The sequence below is a fragment of the Apodemus sylvaticus genome, chromosome 8, assembly GCF_947179515.1.
Source record: "Apodemus sylvaticus chromosome 8, mApoSyl1.1, whole genome shotgun sequence".
In the NCBI taxonomy this organism is placed as follows: Eukaryota; Metazoa; Chordata; class Mammalia; order Rodentia; family Muridae; genus Apodemus; species Apodemus sylvaticus.
This window is the reverse complement of record NC_067479.1, coordinates 64,755,967-64,771,765: the sequence shown is the minus strand read 5'-3', so window position 1 is coordinate 64,771,765 and position 15,799 is coordinate 64,755,967. Positions and strand designations below refer to the sequence as shown.

Here is a 15,799-nt window from a genome sequence, read left to right as displayed (position 1 = left end):
GCAAATCACCACAGCTGGGCTTTTTGACTATTGACACTGCATCATAAAATGATAGGTTGGGCATGGTCATTAGACCACCGCCTCGGAATCCAGCCACTCCTCTAGCCAGGTGTAGGTAATTCTGCCCTAACCATACGTGGCCTTGTAGTTTGGGGGACCAGCTAGAGTGTGTATATAGGCTAGGAAGCGAGGACTCCACCGTGTCCATGAGAAAACCATCATTCATGCTGGGTAAAGACTTTCTAGTGCAGTTGCTTAGGAAGGTCCCTCATGCTTCTGCAATAATCCCTCACCCATGTTCTAGAAGCAAGTCCATTACATTGTCGGTTCTTGAGGGTGAAACCAAGCTCTTGCTTGTCACCTGGACTAAATGAGAAGACTACAGACAATATCTAGTTATCCTCTACTCCACAGAGAAATAGAAAAAAGTTAATGTCAGATAGTAAATGTGTTAATGTCACTGTGCCCCATGCTATTGAGGGGAAAAAACTGTAAGTAAATGATTTTAGTAAAGATGGGCTTGTATATGTAGCAAACAGACAAACACAGAGATCTGAATAAATTATTTAAAGTTTGTAAAGAATGAGAATTGGATATGGTGTATGTAATATTAAAAATTCTAAGGCCAAAGTCCAATACACTGATGTCAAGCCAGTGTAGTTATTGACTGGTTCTTATTAAATAAAAATATATGCTGAATCAAATTTAGTTGACAATATTTTGTTTCTCCCAAGCTTTATGTAAATATTGCACAGAAGTTACAGTACCAGATTAGAATAAATAATCTTCTGTGTGTTCCATATCCATGGCTGGAGGCTATGCTAATATGGAATTAAAAAAGGAAGAAGTCAGTGAGGTCCCAGGCCACAACAGGATGTCTCAAGTGGCACAGCACCTATTCTCTTGTTCAAGAAGGCCATGAAGACCGCACCTGGTGATCCTAAATCTACAAGAAGCAGACCAACCCAGGAAATTTTCCCCGGTGCTTCTGCGGTGGTTTGAATATGCTTGGCCTAGGGAGTGGCACTGTTTGCAGGTATGGCCTTGTTGGAGTAGGTGTGGCCTTCTTAGAGGAAGTGTGTCACCATGGGCATGGGCTTTAAGACATTTGCCCGAGCTGCCTGGAAGCCAGTCTTCTAGCTGCTTTCAGAACAAGAGGTAGAACTCTCAGCTCCTCCAGCTCCATGCCTACCTGGATGCTGCCATGTTCCCACCTTGATGATAATGAACTTAACCTCTGAACCTGTAAGCCAGACCCAATTAAATGTTGTCCTTATAAGTGTTGTCTTGGTCATGGTATCTGTTCACAGCAGTAAAACTCTAGCTAAGACAGCTTCCAAGTGAAACTATGGTCAAGCAAGGCCATTATCTTAACTTCAAATGAAAGGAACAAGTAGCTAAATGAAGTCTGGAGGAGCCAAAGGTCATTCCCAAATCCAAGTAACCTCTGAGGACCAGATCTTCAACTGGCTTTAGCAGTTAAAAAAAAAAAATGGCAAGCCAAGAGTGGTAATGCATGACTTTAATCCCAGCACTCAAGGGCAGAGGCAGGTGGATCTTGTTAAGTTCAAAACCAGTATGATCTACATAGAGAGTTCCAGGATAGCCAGGGGACATAGGACTTGTCTCACAGAACAAAGCTAGTTAATGGCTACCTATGTGGTCTTAAACATCTAGCATAAAAATATAACCAAAGACTAAAATGATTAGTATGTTTTTAACAGTCCAATGGATTGCACACCCTAAATATTATCCACCAGTCTCTCTACAGTATCATTTACACAGCTATGTCTTACTAATGATTTTTTCTTCTTGATAAGAAAAATGCTGCCTTGATATAATACTTTAGAGCTGAGCTAGTTCAACACTGCAGTACCCACCTGCAGCCTAGAGAGGTGCGCCCACTATTGTTCTTAACCTAAGAGACAAATGATGATTAAATGTCTTCTCACCTCCTCTCTAGAAGCCATCAGGGAGGGACACCACAGTATGATGCTCGCTATTCTAGCAGCTATCAAAGTGACTAAAGACAGACTCCGGGTTTGTCTCCTTTGACTCCAGCCTTGGAGGCCAAGAAAACTGAGGAGCCAAGTAGAGGGATGCTCCTGGGAGCCCATCAAGAGAGTCTAATGGACTTTGATTTAGACATAGCTCCTGTTCTGACTTGTCCTGATTCCCTGAGGCACTGGTTAGCTTTTTGTCCACTTGACAGAAGCTAGAGTTCAAGAAAAAGAAGGAACCTCATTTTAGATTAAGAAAATGTCCCCATAGAAGTAGCCTGTAGGCAAGACTATGGAGCATTTTCTTAATGATTGACTTGGAAGAGCTCAGCCTACTGTGAGCACTGCTGGCACTGGGCAGGTGGCCCTGGTGTGTATAAGAAAGCAAAGAGAGAAAGCCAGTAAGCAGCATTCATCCATGGCCTCTGCTTTCAGTTTCTGCCTCCACATTCCTGCCCTGACTTCCCTTCATGATTTGCTATAAGCTATAGGTAAAATAACCACACACACACACACACACACACAAAGTGGGATGCAAACAATTGAATAAATATTAATAAGAAGAAAGAGGAAGTTCCCAGAGCTTGGTCAGTATTGAAGACAATTTTATAACCTCCCAATGTTATCAAAAGAAGGACTCTAATCTTTCACAAGAAAGAATGGGCTCAGATCAGAATTAGCAGCCTTTCTCTTAAACACAACCTCAGACTCCCACTGAAGTGTTGGTGTGACTGCTCTCCTCTATGTCTGATGGGGTGGGAGAATCCAGGCAGGTACCCTGCTAACTGCTCTCCCCTATACCAGATGTCCACCTTCGGCACAGTCACACAGGTGGCGGAACAAGGTGGTGTGACATGAACACGTAGAAGCAGGACTTCAGGAGCATGTAGAAGCTGGCGCTCTGTGGACCGTGAGTGATGCTGTGTACATCCATGGGAGCCAGAGAAGGAACCTATCTGCAAAGAGCCTTCCTTGTAAGGCGCTCTGAGGTCTTAGTCACTGTTCAGTTGCTGGCAAGAGTCCATTATCATCACAGTGGGGAGCATGGCAGCAGGCATGGTGCTAGAGCTGTAGCTGAGAGCTACATTCTGATCCACAGACAGACACACAGACACAGAGACAGACAGACATTCAGAGTGACAGAGAAAGAAATACTGGGCCAGGTGCCAGCTTTTGAAAACTCACAACCTACTCCCAGTGACACACTTCCTCTAACAAGACCACACCTCCTAATCCTTCTAATTCTATCAAAGAGTTCTACTCCCCGCTGATTAAGCATCCAAATATGTGAGTCTAAGGGGCCCATTCCTATTCAAACCACCACAAAGGTTTATTGATGCAACAACCACTTACAAGCACTATTGCTGACTTCTGATGCTCCCCGCTTTAGTTGCCTAGCTACCTTGCAGATGTGTCTTTAGTACTGCACTTGAGTTTTTGTTAGTACGATTGCCCGCCTACCAGGTATGAGGCCCTGGGCTCCATGCCCAAGAAAAACAAGTCAACTCCTAAATATATAAATATATCCAATGCATCTCTAAAATATTAAAGGAAATGAATTCATCCACAGAAGGCCTCTTTAAAGCAATTATTGTTACCATTTGCAGATTTGTTACTAGTGTAATAAGATTTACAAATTGAACTGAAATCAACTACAAGAGAAACTGATAGCTTTAGGGACTGTGGAGGTGGCTCGGGGCTCAGAACCCTTGCTGTGGAAATATGAAGACCCAAGTTTGATTCCCCATCACTCACATAAAAAGTCAAGTGTGACTGCACATGACTATAACCCCAGTATTGGCAGAGAGAGACCAGGTAGATTCCTAGAGGCTGCTTACCAGACAACCTAGCGCAAAGTGCAAGCTTCCAGTCATTGAGAGGCCCTGTCTCAAAGCAGTAACACAGAGGAAGATAAAGAAAGACACACAAAGCCCTTCTCTGACCTCCACATGTATGTGCAAGCACACAGACCCCACACACAATAAAAAACTGACAGTTCTAATTGGCTCAGTGTCATTAGCATCATTACTGGGTGGTGCTGGAGAGTGAACACATGGCTTCACACCTGCCAGGCAGATGTCCGACCACTGAGCCATGTTCCTTGTCCTGAATATTCAGTTTCAAAAGTAGCTTTTGGGGACTAGCAGGACCCACATTGTAGAGGGAGATAAGTTGTCCAACTCCTCACATGAACATGTACACACAGAGAGATACATAGACACAAACAGACAGATAGACAGACAGGCAGGCAGGCACGCACACATGTGCACATACACATTCACACACACACACACACACACACACCTAAATGTAATTAAAAGGAGTTTTTGTTGTTTGTTTTTTCTATATGTGAAAGCAGATCAATAATACTTTCACTAATGACCTGAAATCAATCTTCTGGAAAATGAAAGATGAATTTAATTCCAGTTAGAACTGGTTCAGGTAGAGCCAAAGCTGGTCCCCAGCCCTGCAGAAGGTCTAAGGACCCAATTACTAAGCAGGGAGAGTCACGGCTCAGTGAACGGTTCTGGAATTCTGCTCTAACTCACCCTGTTCCTGGACACGTAGATCTGCCCTTGAAGGTCTCCAGCCTTGGCCCAGTTTCACTCAGAGACCCCAGGCCCAGATTTGTTCTTCAGCCCTCATGTCCCCCAGAGGTAAAAATAGCTGATGTCTCTGCAGCCAAATGCCAACTTCCCGCATGTCATACGATTGCCACAACTGGAAACGCCCTCATCATTTAGGCCATGCAACGCTGCTTGCTGTTCAACCTTGTCCTTGGCAAGAATTACTACCATCCTTTTTTAACATGGAGTTTTTCTATCCCTAGGTCCTCTGCTTGTGCATCCACAGCTTAAATACTAAGCCCTTCAGATATGAGGCTTTCAAGTATTAATATTTTTATTTATAGTTTACCACCCAGGAAAGCCCACTCAGATTTCTGGCCAGAAGAGCACCCTAGGGTGGACTGATAGGAATTCCTGGAGCATCTCATATTAACACAAAATACTTTGGGGTGCTGACCTCAGCTCTGTAGAGTAGAGGCACTGTGATTGGACCAAGCTCAGCAGTCAGCACTATCTCCCAGTTAAGTCAGGTTTATGGGGAAACTTAGATCTGTCTTTACTCTTCAGCCTGTCCAGCGACCATGACTACCCACGCTCTGAGGAAGGCCAGGTGGAATTTTTGTCTAGCCTGGGCCTTTGTTCCGGGAGAGTCAGTTGATGGCAAGCAGACTTGGTATTCCCTGCCTTCACATCACAAATGTATTCTGTGCTCTCTGTTTTAAATGAGTGACCAGATGACGTCACAAGAGCAAACTCCTAACGCTGTAGAAATGGCTGGTGCTGATGAAGCTCAAGGCCAGCGAGCAAGTTTTGCTGTAAAATCAGGTTTGTAGATAAGAACAAGGTAAAAAGCTGTGGCGAAGGACATATGGCGGTAAAATTCCCACTGACGTATCGCTTCCCAGGCAGATGAACTAAGAAGACAAGTTTGCTGTACCTCAGCCCAAACCCTGTCTGAGCTACTGCAGAAGGGCACTGGACAAGAGGGAGGTGGCGGCTTCCTAGCCTACAGTTCTCCGGGTCTCCGGCTTCCAGGGACCAACTTTTGGAGCTGTCAAGTTGCAAAGACTTACTTCAAATACATCAACCAAAATGGTTGTTAAGGTTCTAAAAGGCGTTACGTGAAGTCATGGAACCACGCAGCCGTTCAGAACGTAGTCAAGTGACCATACAAACAGGTGTGGGCCCTTGAATACGAAAGAAAAACCTGCAGCATGAGTAGCTGTCAGCAAGGCAGAAGCCACAGCTTCCTGCTTCCTGCCTGCTCCCCAGCCCAAGCTACAGAGGCTGTTCCTGCTACTACAGAGGTGCATATATTTTTTTAAGTCTCCCAAATGCACTCAAGGTTGTGATGTGCTGACCTATGTCAAGAGGTAAATTCATCTCTTATTTCTGGTTCTCTTATCTCTGGTTCTCTGGTGACAACCTCCGTCTTGAGACATTTTCTCCAGTATCATTTCTGGAAAAAACATGGAGCCATTTGTCCAGATGGTGGTGTGGGGTTGCCCAAGTTTAAGGGAGAGGGTTTAGCAGCTGTCATCTAAGCCATGCTATAAACCTGGCCAGGCCAGGGGAAGTTTTGAAGCCATCTGGCAGGCCTGCTTCATTGGTATTCCTTGCCTACTGTAGTCAGATGGCTCAGTCTTCCAATAACACTGCCTTTGCATTCTAATGGCCTATTTCTAACCTGCAGGAGATGGAAGTAACTCAGTTATCCATGAATTCATACCCTGGAGTCCAGGGATGGGGGAACCATCACAATACCAGCAAACGAGCAACACCAGGCTTTTATAATTGATGTTCTTTCCACCAGACCAGCCCCTCCCTCTTCCAGGCAAACGGTGGTCCAGCTGAACAGAGCCAGCCCCTCTCCCACCCGGCTCCATATGAGGAGCCGGAGGCATGTGAGTGGGTAGGATATCTTTAGGAGTGAAGCATGCGTACGCCCTTCCTTCCCTGACTGCCTATTGTCTTTACCACTGTTATCAATGAGTCAAAGCTCCAGGCTGCTGTTTCCATGGCTTTAAGGAGGGAAGGAGGTGGGCAAGGAAGATGGCCAAGCTAAAAGGGAGACAGTCGGGCAGCCAATCCTAATTCATACATTGGTGAGGGGTTGATACATTTAGAACACTGATTTTAAAGTTTATAGAAAAAGTAATTGAGCCAAAGCCAGCCAGTTAAAAACCATAGGCCAAATATGACCCACTATCTAGTTTTGTAAGTAATTTTTATTAGGATACACACACAGACACACAGACACACACACATACATGGCATATTGTCATTCCTTCAACAATAAATTTTATTGTTGCATATACACACAAGGTAGTTGGACTTATCCAAATCCCTGCCTTTTTTTTTTATTCAAACAAACATGCACATAGACAGGCAGACAGACAGGGGACAAGCAGAGGGTTAGGCTCTGGAAATGTGGACCAGCCACACTAGACCAGACAACACAAGCACAGGGTGGGAATGCCACCCTGCACCTAGAAGGGCGCTGTTTTGTGTGTCACTTCTGGAACCATTGTGATCCCACAATTGCTATCTCCTCTGACAGGCTTCAAAACCATGGCTTATAGAGTTCTTATTCTAGTGCTGGCAGAAGAGTGAAGAAATACAGGAACAATTAAGAGACTGGTGGCTCTCTACATGCATATACTGGACATTTGTGACATTTGTGTGTGTGTGTGTGTGTGTGTATTTGTATGTCCGTGTATCTGTGTGTGTATGTGCCTGTGTGTGTCTATGTGTATGTGTGTGTATCTGTGTGTGTGTGTCTGTGTGTGCATATGTCTCTGTGTGTCTATGTGTATGTGTCTGTGTCTATGCATGTGTGTGTGTGTGTGTGTGTGTGTGTGTGTGTGGCTGCACAGATACCATAGAGCAGGTGTGAGGGTCTGAGGACAACCCTGAGAACTCTGTTGTCTCTCTTCACTATAGTAGGCACCATACTTGCATAGCGAACACTTCCCCAGAGTCACCTCACCTGCATCTGCACATCCTTAAGATAGCACAACCAGCAACAGTGTTGAAAAAAACATGTAAATGTCTTCATCAAAACTAAAAGTGCTTAATCATAAAAACAATCAGAATAAAACCACAAGTTCCAGGTGGGTTTGTAATATCTGTGATGCTTAACTCTTTTTAAAAGTATTAACTCCAGAATATGTACAAAGGGCAGGCACTTCACACACAGAGTCTCTGCCAAGGAGCATTGAAAGACATCCTACAGTCATGCACGATGGTACAGGCCTCTAATTCAAGCTCTTGAGGCAGCAGCAAAGAGGATCTTGAGTTTGAAGCTAGCCTGGGTTACATAGGGTGACCCTGGAGATGGGGTGGGTGTCATCAAAGAAATACAAATTAACACAATGATGAAATACTGTTGCCCATCAGAAGGGCTAAAATTAAATACAATGATAATACCAGATCTTGGTGAGAGTATGAATCAACTGAAATATGTTTAACTTTTTGGCAGAATTAAACATTTATACCATCAATTCTGGGATGTTTGAAAGTGTCTATTAAAAATAAAAGTATGCTCACCCAGGGTTCAGCAACTCTGTTCCTATTCATGTGCCCAAGAGAATGAGTGCTCCCCAGGAGAGGAGAGGTGGCCAGATAAATCTTCACAACATCCCATTGCCCTTTGCCTCAGAGACTGGGCAGGTGTCTCAACAGACACTGATAGGAGCTGGGCAGGAGAACGCTTCCCTTCATCAGAAATCTGCCTGTGCTGCAGTCTCCACACAAGCTCATAATTGGATTCCCTAGCAGAGAAGTGGCACTCCTGATAATTGGCTTAAACTACTAGCTCTTTTTCTTTGAATATTTATTTTATGTGTAGGGTGTTTTTGCCTGCATGCAAGTCTGTGCACCAGTGCCACAGAGTGCAGGGTGCCCCAGAGATCAGAGATCAGAAGAGGGTGTCAGATCCTCTGGATGTGGACTTAACAGACAATGGTGAGCTGTCATGAGTGTGCTGAGGATCAAACGTATCCTCTGCAAGAGCCGCCTGTGCTCTTAACCGCTGAGTCATCTCTCCAGCCCCCCTAAAGGACCAAATGTTTATGTAGCCAATAATCCCCTTCCACCACCCTTAAACTGCCATGGGTTACAGATTGTAGCTGGCTTTCTCCACCTAAGTTTACCCCATCCTTTCCCCCTAACAACTCCTCCTCCTCCTCCTCTTCCTCTTCCTCTTCCTCTTCCTCTTCCTCTTCCTCCTCCTCTTCCTCTTCCTCTTCCCCCTCTTGACTATTCATTCACAAAGAAGCATAGGCTTGGACCCTTGAATGGCATCCTCAGAAAGTGTATGAAAGTCTCCTAGAGGACAGAGAGGCGAGATGCAATGTCTTTCTCTCGAGCCAAGCTCTGCCTCTTACACGGAGACTGTTCTGCAGGAGAGAACTTCAGGTTCTCATGACTCAGTTACCCGGTTTCCTTGAGATGCCCCCTGGTTGTTATTAATGCCTGATTTTAAAGGTCTCTCTTTGATTTATTAGACAGCAGGCAGTGCTATGCTAAGCATGTTTTCCCCAAGGACAGAACAAGAGAGGATGCCCTTATTCAGAAAGAGGAGGCAGAGCCAGGGTTTCCTGGCCTTGAACAAGCAGGGAGACACTCAGGGCCCCCAGTGACCTCTCCCAGCACCTACGGGATGGCTCTACCCACGAATCCACGAATCCACGAATCCACGAATCCACGAATGAGCTTCTTCAGACACTTGAGAAAAGCACTTCAGCTCAGGAGAACGCTTCCCTTCACCAGAAATCTGCCTGTGCTACCGTCTCAGGACAGGACAAGCTCATAGCTGGATTCCAATTTCCTAGCGACATGAGAAGCATAAGCAGGTCTCCCTGGCTGGCTGCCTTCCTTTGGCAGATTAATTTATGCATGCTGTTCTGCTCTTTGAGAAAGTTCCTTAAATAGTGAGGAAAGGAGCTTGTGAATTCCAGTGGGGCATCCAGCTCCAGAGGGAATGGAGGGAGGCTGACTTCACACCATCTCTGCTGTCACTGCTGGGGCTCAGGAGGGTGCCCCTGAGAGCTGGCAGCCAACAGTGAAGTCACAAGCTCCTGTTGCACTCCAGTAAATCCCTCTAGGGCAGAGTTTCTGGATTCGCTCTCAGCCCCTATTGTTCCCACTTAAGCTGAGAGGCAGGAAAATAAAAACCAGCCACAGGGAAACACATCAGAGGCTCCATCCTTGGCATAGAGATCAGATGAGACCCCACTGGGGAAAGCTATAGAATAACCACCAGCCTGGGTCCAGGTAGATGTCCCATGTTCATCAACCCCAGAGTCTAGGCGATGTGGGAAGGGTAGGCAAAGCTCTGAAGCCGCTTCCCAAGCGCTCATCCGGGATGCCTGCAGCTATCCCCAGCAGTGTGCCAGCCTTGAGATACACACACCCAGCAGGCACCTCCACCATGCAGGCTGCACTCCCCAGCAAAACAGAGCAGCTGACAGCTCGCTTCAGAGCAGCATGGTGTGGGGTTTCTCTGGCTTCCTGCCTTCACGGTGCCGTGCCTTAGAAACTAGAGAGACCACATATGGGCTTGTGGAAGCATGAACAGCTAGCTCTGTTCAAGCCCGCAGTGTTCCTGCCTGTCATGCTGGACTTGAAGCCAAATTTAACCCCACTGGGCTACATGAGAGTGGCAGGCTTGAATGACCCTGAGCACTGTGGTACATACTTACCAACAAGCAAACGATACTGGGGTTCCTTCCAGACCTTGAAGCAGTCCTCATCCCTCAGAGATTCCTTCCCACGACAAGCTCATCCTGTTTTCTCTCTCACCCAGCCAAGCTTGAGGATGGTGAAAATCGTTTGTCCTAAAAGCACCAGCAGCTGTGATCTTTCTCGGTGTACTTGAGCCTCGCATCATATTCTTTAGGCATCCATAATTTTGACTCTGAGAAAAATATTTGTATGGGGGTGTTATATATATGTGTTTTTCTGTATATTCACACGTGCATTTGGGTGCCTGTGCATGCATGTGGAGGCCATAGGTCAACATTGGGTGTCTTTCTCAAGCTCTCTCCATCTTATTTGTTGAGCTAGGGTCTCTCACTGAACCTTGAGCTCACCAGTTCATCTAGGTTGACTAGCTAGTTAGCTCCAGGGATCTGACCATCGTCCTCCCCAGCACTGGAATGACAGATACATGGTCCTATGCTCGCCCTTTTTTTACAGGGCTGCTAGGGTTCCAAACTCAGGTCCCCATAACTGTGTAGCAAATACTTCACCAATGGGGCCATCTCTACCGCCTCCCAGAAGACTTGCTGCAGCTGATTGACTTTAAGCCACACTTACTAAAAACAGCTTTGGGATGCCGATATGCAGAGCCTAGGCGGCAGAATAGGACTGGCAAGACATGTGGACAAAAGTCAAATGGGTTGCAGACCGAGAGACACAGAGAGAAAGGCCAGGCAGATAGTCCCAAGCGAGTCTGTGCCTCTGGATGCACAGCTAAGGAGTGGCTGTGTGCATCGTGCAGATGTAGCTTATGTGTCCCAGCACTTAAGCACTGGAGCATCATTGCAGTGGCTTCTGGATGGGCTCCCACCTCCATCCCGCCATCTCCCCTGCTGCATGCCACCATCCTGCCAGAAAGCCACCTAGTTTTGACATGCCCGTGTCCTGGATTGTGTGTGATTCAGGACTCACCTCCACTGATGTCCACTCTGCCCACTGGGAAGATGAGTTCTCTCCCTCAAGGGCTGACCATCACAGTCTCTGGTCTCTCTTCTCTGTTTTGCCTTAGATTCTTTCAATAATGTTTTGAAAAGAGTCATGTGGTCGAACGAGAATCTCTTCTGTAGCAGCTTCTTCTGTTGTAGCTCCTCATCCTTTACCATGGTAAATATTTAATGGATACATACTGCACTGAACAATAGCTCCTAGGTGGCTTGTGGAAACCAGGTTCCTCATTGATGGGGGAAATGGGAGTGTCTTTTACGAAGACACGTGTCTCAGCCTGCTAGAAGGAAATGCCCATTCTGGGAAAACCCTGGACCAACACCTTTTTATTTTAGGGATTTATCAGTCAGAGGTGCCAATCCTGAATAAATCCAGACCCATTGTCCTCTAACCTGCTGTGTGATTTAAATTTGCCTTATCATCTTGGATCTGGACAAGAGGAATAATTGGAGAGAAGCAGAGGAGGCGAAATGTACCTGAGCAGAGAGGCTGGTTCCATGCAGAAGACACCAGATCCTGGTGAACTGCTAGGTCAGCAGGGCTGGTGTGTGCAAAGGGAGCAGAGTCAGGTGTTGAAGGGTGACGCTGTCTTCCCTACCTAACACAGCCTCACGACTCATCAGGAGTCAACAACTGTCTTCCCTATTCCTGAAAGGCAAAATGTGAATAAATGCTGACCCCCCAAAAGCTCCTATTTTGTGGATGACATCCTGCCTATACTAGGGCCGCCTCTCAGACTGTGTCTTGGTGTTGAGAAACTATTTCCTCTAAATAGAAATAGTGCCCCCTGGAAGGAAGGACTTGACCAAAGTGAAAGGGCTCAGGACACTCAGAGAAAGTAAAAGAGTGACAAGGCCCTTTCCAAGGCATTAAACAGCTGCTGGGATGGGGGGACCATGGTTAGCAGTGTGAGTCTCTTCAACAGAGCTGCTGACAGGTTGAGAGGGGATTGCAAAAGATGCTGCTTTCCTGAGTCACCACCCATACTGAGCTGGGCTTTTTGGTGATACAGCTACCATGGAGTGACTCTGGCTACTGTAAGTAACTCCAGTAAACTCATTGATTCACTGGATTTGGGTGACACTGTTTCCTTAATCTCTCATTGGTGGCATACCTCGGTTAAATAGATGTTTGTTCATGTTGCTCCAGGAAAAGTCACAAGACACCCGGGAGACCTTACTTAATGGTTCTTAGGCTGAGGTTATCTCAAATTGAGGGTATCTCAGTCTGGGGGCGGGGTTGGGGGAGGGGGACAAGGGAAAGTGCAACTGGTTCCTCACTGTGACAGGAAATCATAGTGCTTAAAGTTAACATGGAATGTACCCAACAGACAAAGAATGAGACTCCCCTAGAAATGTAAAAGAGTATAGGTGACATTTATTCTCCCCTCAACTAAAGCCCTGTTGTGTGCTCCAAACTAGAGAGCAAAGACAGAGGTGGCAGAGCTTTCTGAGCAGTACAGGGAGAGTTCTAAGGAATTTTCATCATCCAGGATCTTGCTCCTTGGCACATCCACATGTGGATTTTATGTAATACAATACCCTGTCAGTATGAGAGTCAGCTGTATTCCCCAGACTCGGAGGAGGCTTCCTAGCCAGAGTTGGAGTTCCCAATAATTGGCAAGATGTTTCATGCTGTGTTTAACAGTGAGCCTCAATGTAGCCTCTGACTAAATGGAGCCCTCTCTCCACAGGCACAGAAGACACACAAAAAGGTCCCCAAGTGCAGCAGAGTGCATCACTCCTCTGAGAAGAAACCTCGTTCCACTCCTCCTGCAGCTGTCGACACACCAAACACAGGACAGGGCAGCAACCAGACAGCCCTACATGACAGCCCGTCCAACCAGATGGCCCCGATCCCTGGGGACAAGCAGGAGTACAGGCCACAGTCGAGCACCTCCGGCCCTGCCTGGTCTTTCCAGAGAAGCAAGTCTTTGTTCTGTTTGCCCAGTGGAGGCCCCTCCCCAACTGAACCACAGCCACTGCCAACTGGTTCCCAGAGACACAGCGCATCAGAGTGGAAGCCGAGCCGCCTCATGTCCATTGATGACCTAGAGGGGGCCCAAGAGACAGATGTGGACACGGGCCTACGGCTGTCCTCCTCAGACCTGTCTGTGGTCTCTGCATATTCTGCCCCCAGTAGGTTTTGCAACACAGTCGAGGCATCCCTCTCCTCTGAGAGCTGTAGCAGCCACTGGCCAGCACAGAAGAGTCCCAAGAAAGGACCACTGCCCGCTGCCAGTGAGCTGAGCCCAGACACTGCCTGTGTTTTGCACCCTCTCTTCTCGAAAGGGTCCCACAGCCCTGCAGAGATAACCACTCCTGGTCTCTCAGCTTCTGGTGCCTCCCTGCTCACAGAGTCATCCACACCCCTACCATGTCATGACCCGAAAGCCACACAGGGTGTCCAAGACATGCTACTGCCTCCAACACCAGTTGGTCCCGAGGCTGATGACATGGAGGAGTTCTACATCTGAGTGTATCTTGGCAGTCACAGAAACCCGAGCACCACTGTCCCTGGCTCTCGGTTAACAGGGTGCTCTCGGTCCCATTTGCCAGCTGACTAGAACTGAGAGACTGTTAGTATGTTGACCATGCCACCTATCCTTAGCTGACAGGTGCCATATTTCTAAAGGTTCAGGGAAAAAAAAGAAGAAGAAGAAAAGAAACAAACACCTGACATTTTTGTGGAAATAAATTTTCAACACACTTAAATTATAAAATCTATTTTTGAATGCTCAATTATACAATTTAATGCTTCATATAATTATTTGAAATGAAAAAGAAAACATAGCCAGAGCTGACTTGACAATTGTTCATACTCCAAAAGTAAAATAACTATGGCCAAAATGTTAAACAGGAAAGGACACCCAGTGACTGTCCCAGCGTCAGTGTGCAGTACAGAATGCATGCCTTCCTGGTGCCCACTGTCACACAGGAACACAGGACCCTAGAATCCAGAGGTGCTGCTTCCAGTGGTTGCTACATAGAACAGCCAGCAACGTACAGCAGACAGCAGAACTCCTTGCTTTGAAACCTTTGAGCACTTGAAAATCTGGGTCTACACACAGTTGGCTAGCACACTTTATAAAGACTTAGCAAGAGTAACCAATGCCTTGCACACTTACGAAATACTCTGAGTGTGAAAGCTAGTTTTGCACACTCTCCCTCAGCCAACTCGTGTTATTAAGCAAGCCTGCAGAGTGTGCCCTCTGGACTGTTTTGTGTAAGAGGACTTGTTGCCTGCAGTTACAGTAACAGGTTACGAAGTGGGCCGGGGAAACAGGTGTGAGAATCTCTGGCTTTAAAGAGCACACATTTTAAAAGGGCTACATGCATCTCTCCGTAAATGACCAGAGCCATCTTTTGTATTTTGTAGCACTGTCTACAGTAAACAGTTAAAATGTTTGGAACCTTTTTGGCTGTCCTTTTGATTGCCCATGTGAGCCAGTGCCCCAACCCCCAAAGTAAGAAAGTGCAGCTCCGCCTGGCAGGGCCAGCATCCAGTGAGTGCACAGGAACCTTGGGGAGAAGGGCACTGCAGCCACACCAGCTTTCCCCATCTGTTGTCCGCTGCTGCCACCGTGTGAATGGTGACCAGACCTCCTGGTAAGGCTATGTTTACAACCCCACCTCACCAATGCCAACTTCTAGCATTGGGAGCGATGCCAAATTACCCCCAGATTCTGATTGTCCTTGGGAAAGAACCGCCTGGTGTTCTCTGCCCAGCGTGGTGCTTCTTGCCTCTCAGGAAGGGCCCACACCAGCTCAGATGCAACCTCAGAGCTTCCCAGCAGGGCCTTCAAGCTCTTACCCATCACCGTCCATCAGCCTCACCAGGAAAGCCTGGGGCTCTGACTTGCCTCAGACACTTTGGACTTCCCAGGACTCTGGGTTCTGCTCCAGTGTAAATAAATAAAAACATGGTCTGTTCTGATTCTGGATCAGGATTAAGCCAACTTCTGAAAAGGGCTAAATGATAAATATTTCAAAGTTTGTCACATCATTTTTAAACTTTATCCAAATGTGTTGCTATCGCTTCTACTGCAGCATGAAAAATAAAAGATATGTGAATGGGAGTGGCTGAGTTGCAACCAGACTTCATTTCTAAGAGCAGGTTATGGCCAGTTTGGGCTCAAGTGGCAGTTGGAGAGCCCTCATGACAGACTGCTGTAGAAGATTGACTCAAGATTCCAGATGGCCATGAATTTAGGTTTTCTAAGCCTCTGCTGGGATGATGATGGTGGTGGTGGTGGTGGTGGTGGTGGTGGTTGTGGTGGTGGTGGTGGTGGTGGTGGTGGTGGTGGTGGTGGTGGTGGTGATGGTGGTGGTGGTGGTGGTGGTGGTGGTGGTGGTGGTGATGGTGGTGGTGGTGGTGGTGGTGGTGGTGGTGGTAGTGATGGTGGTGGTGGTGGTGGTGGTGGTGGTGGTGGTGGTGGTGGTGATGGTGGTGGTGGTGGTGGTGGTGGTGGTGGTGGTGGTGGTAATGGTGGTGATGGTGGTGGTGGTGGTGGTGGTGGTGGTG

The 15,799-nt window shown here is 47.0% G+C and overlaps 1 protein-coding gene across 1 annotated transcript in view; it reads left to right on the top strand.

Annotated features, from left to right (window-relative positions):
• Window positions 1-15,353, top strand: part of Fam124a (family with sequence similarity 124 member A) — a 57,440-nt gene extending 42,087 nt beyond the window's left edge. Inside the window, exon 4 of the mRNA XM_052191235.1 lies at window positions 12,969-15,353. Within this exon, the coding sequence (XP_052047195.1) occupies window positions 12,969-13,751 (783 nt within the window). The 3' untranslated portion in view covers window positions 13,752-15,353. The remainder of the gene's footprint in view (window positions 1-12,968) is intronic.
• The last annotated feature ends 446 nt before the right edge of the window (window positions 15,354-15,799 follow it).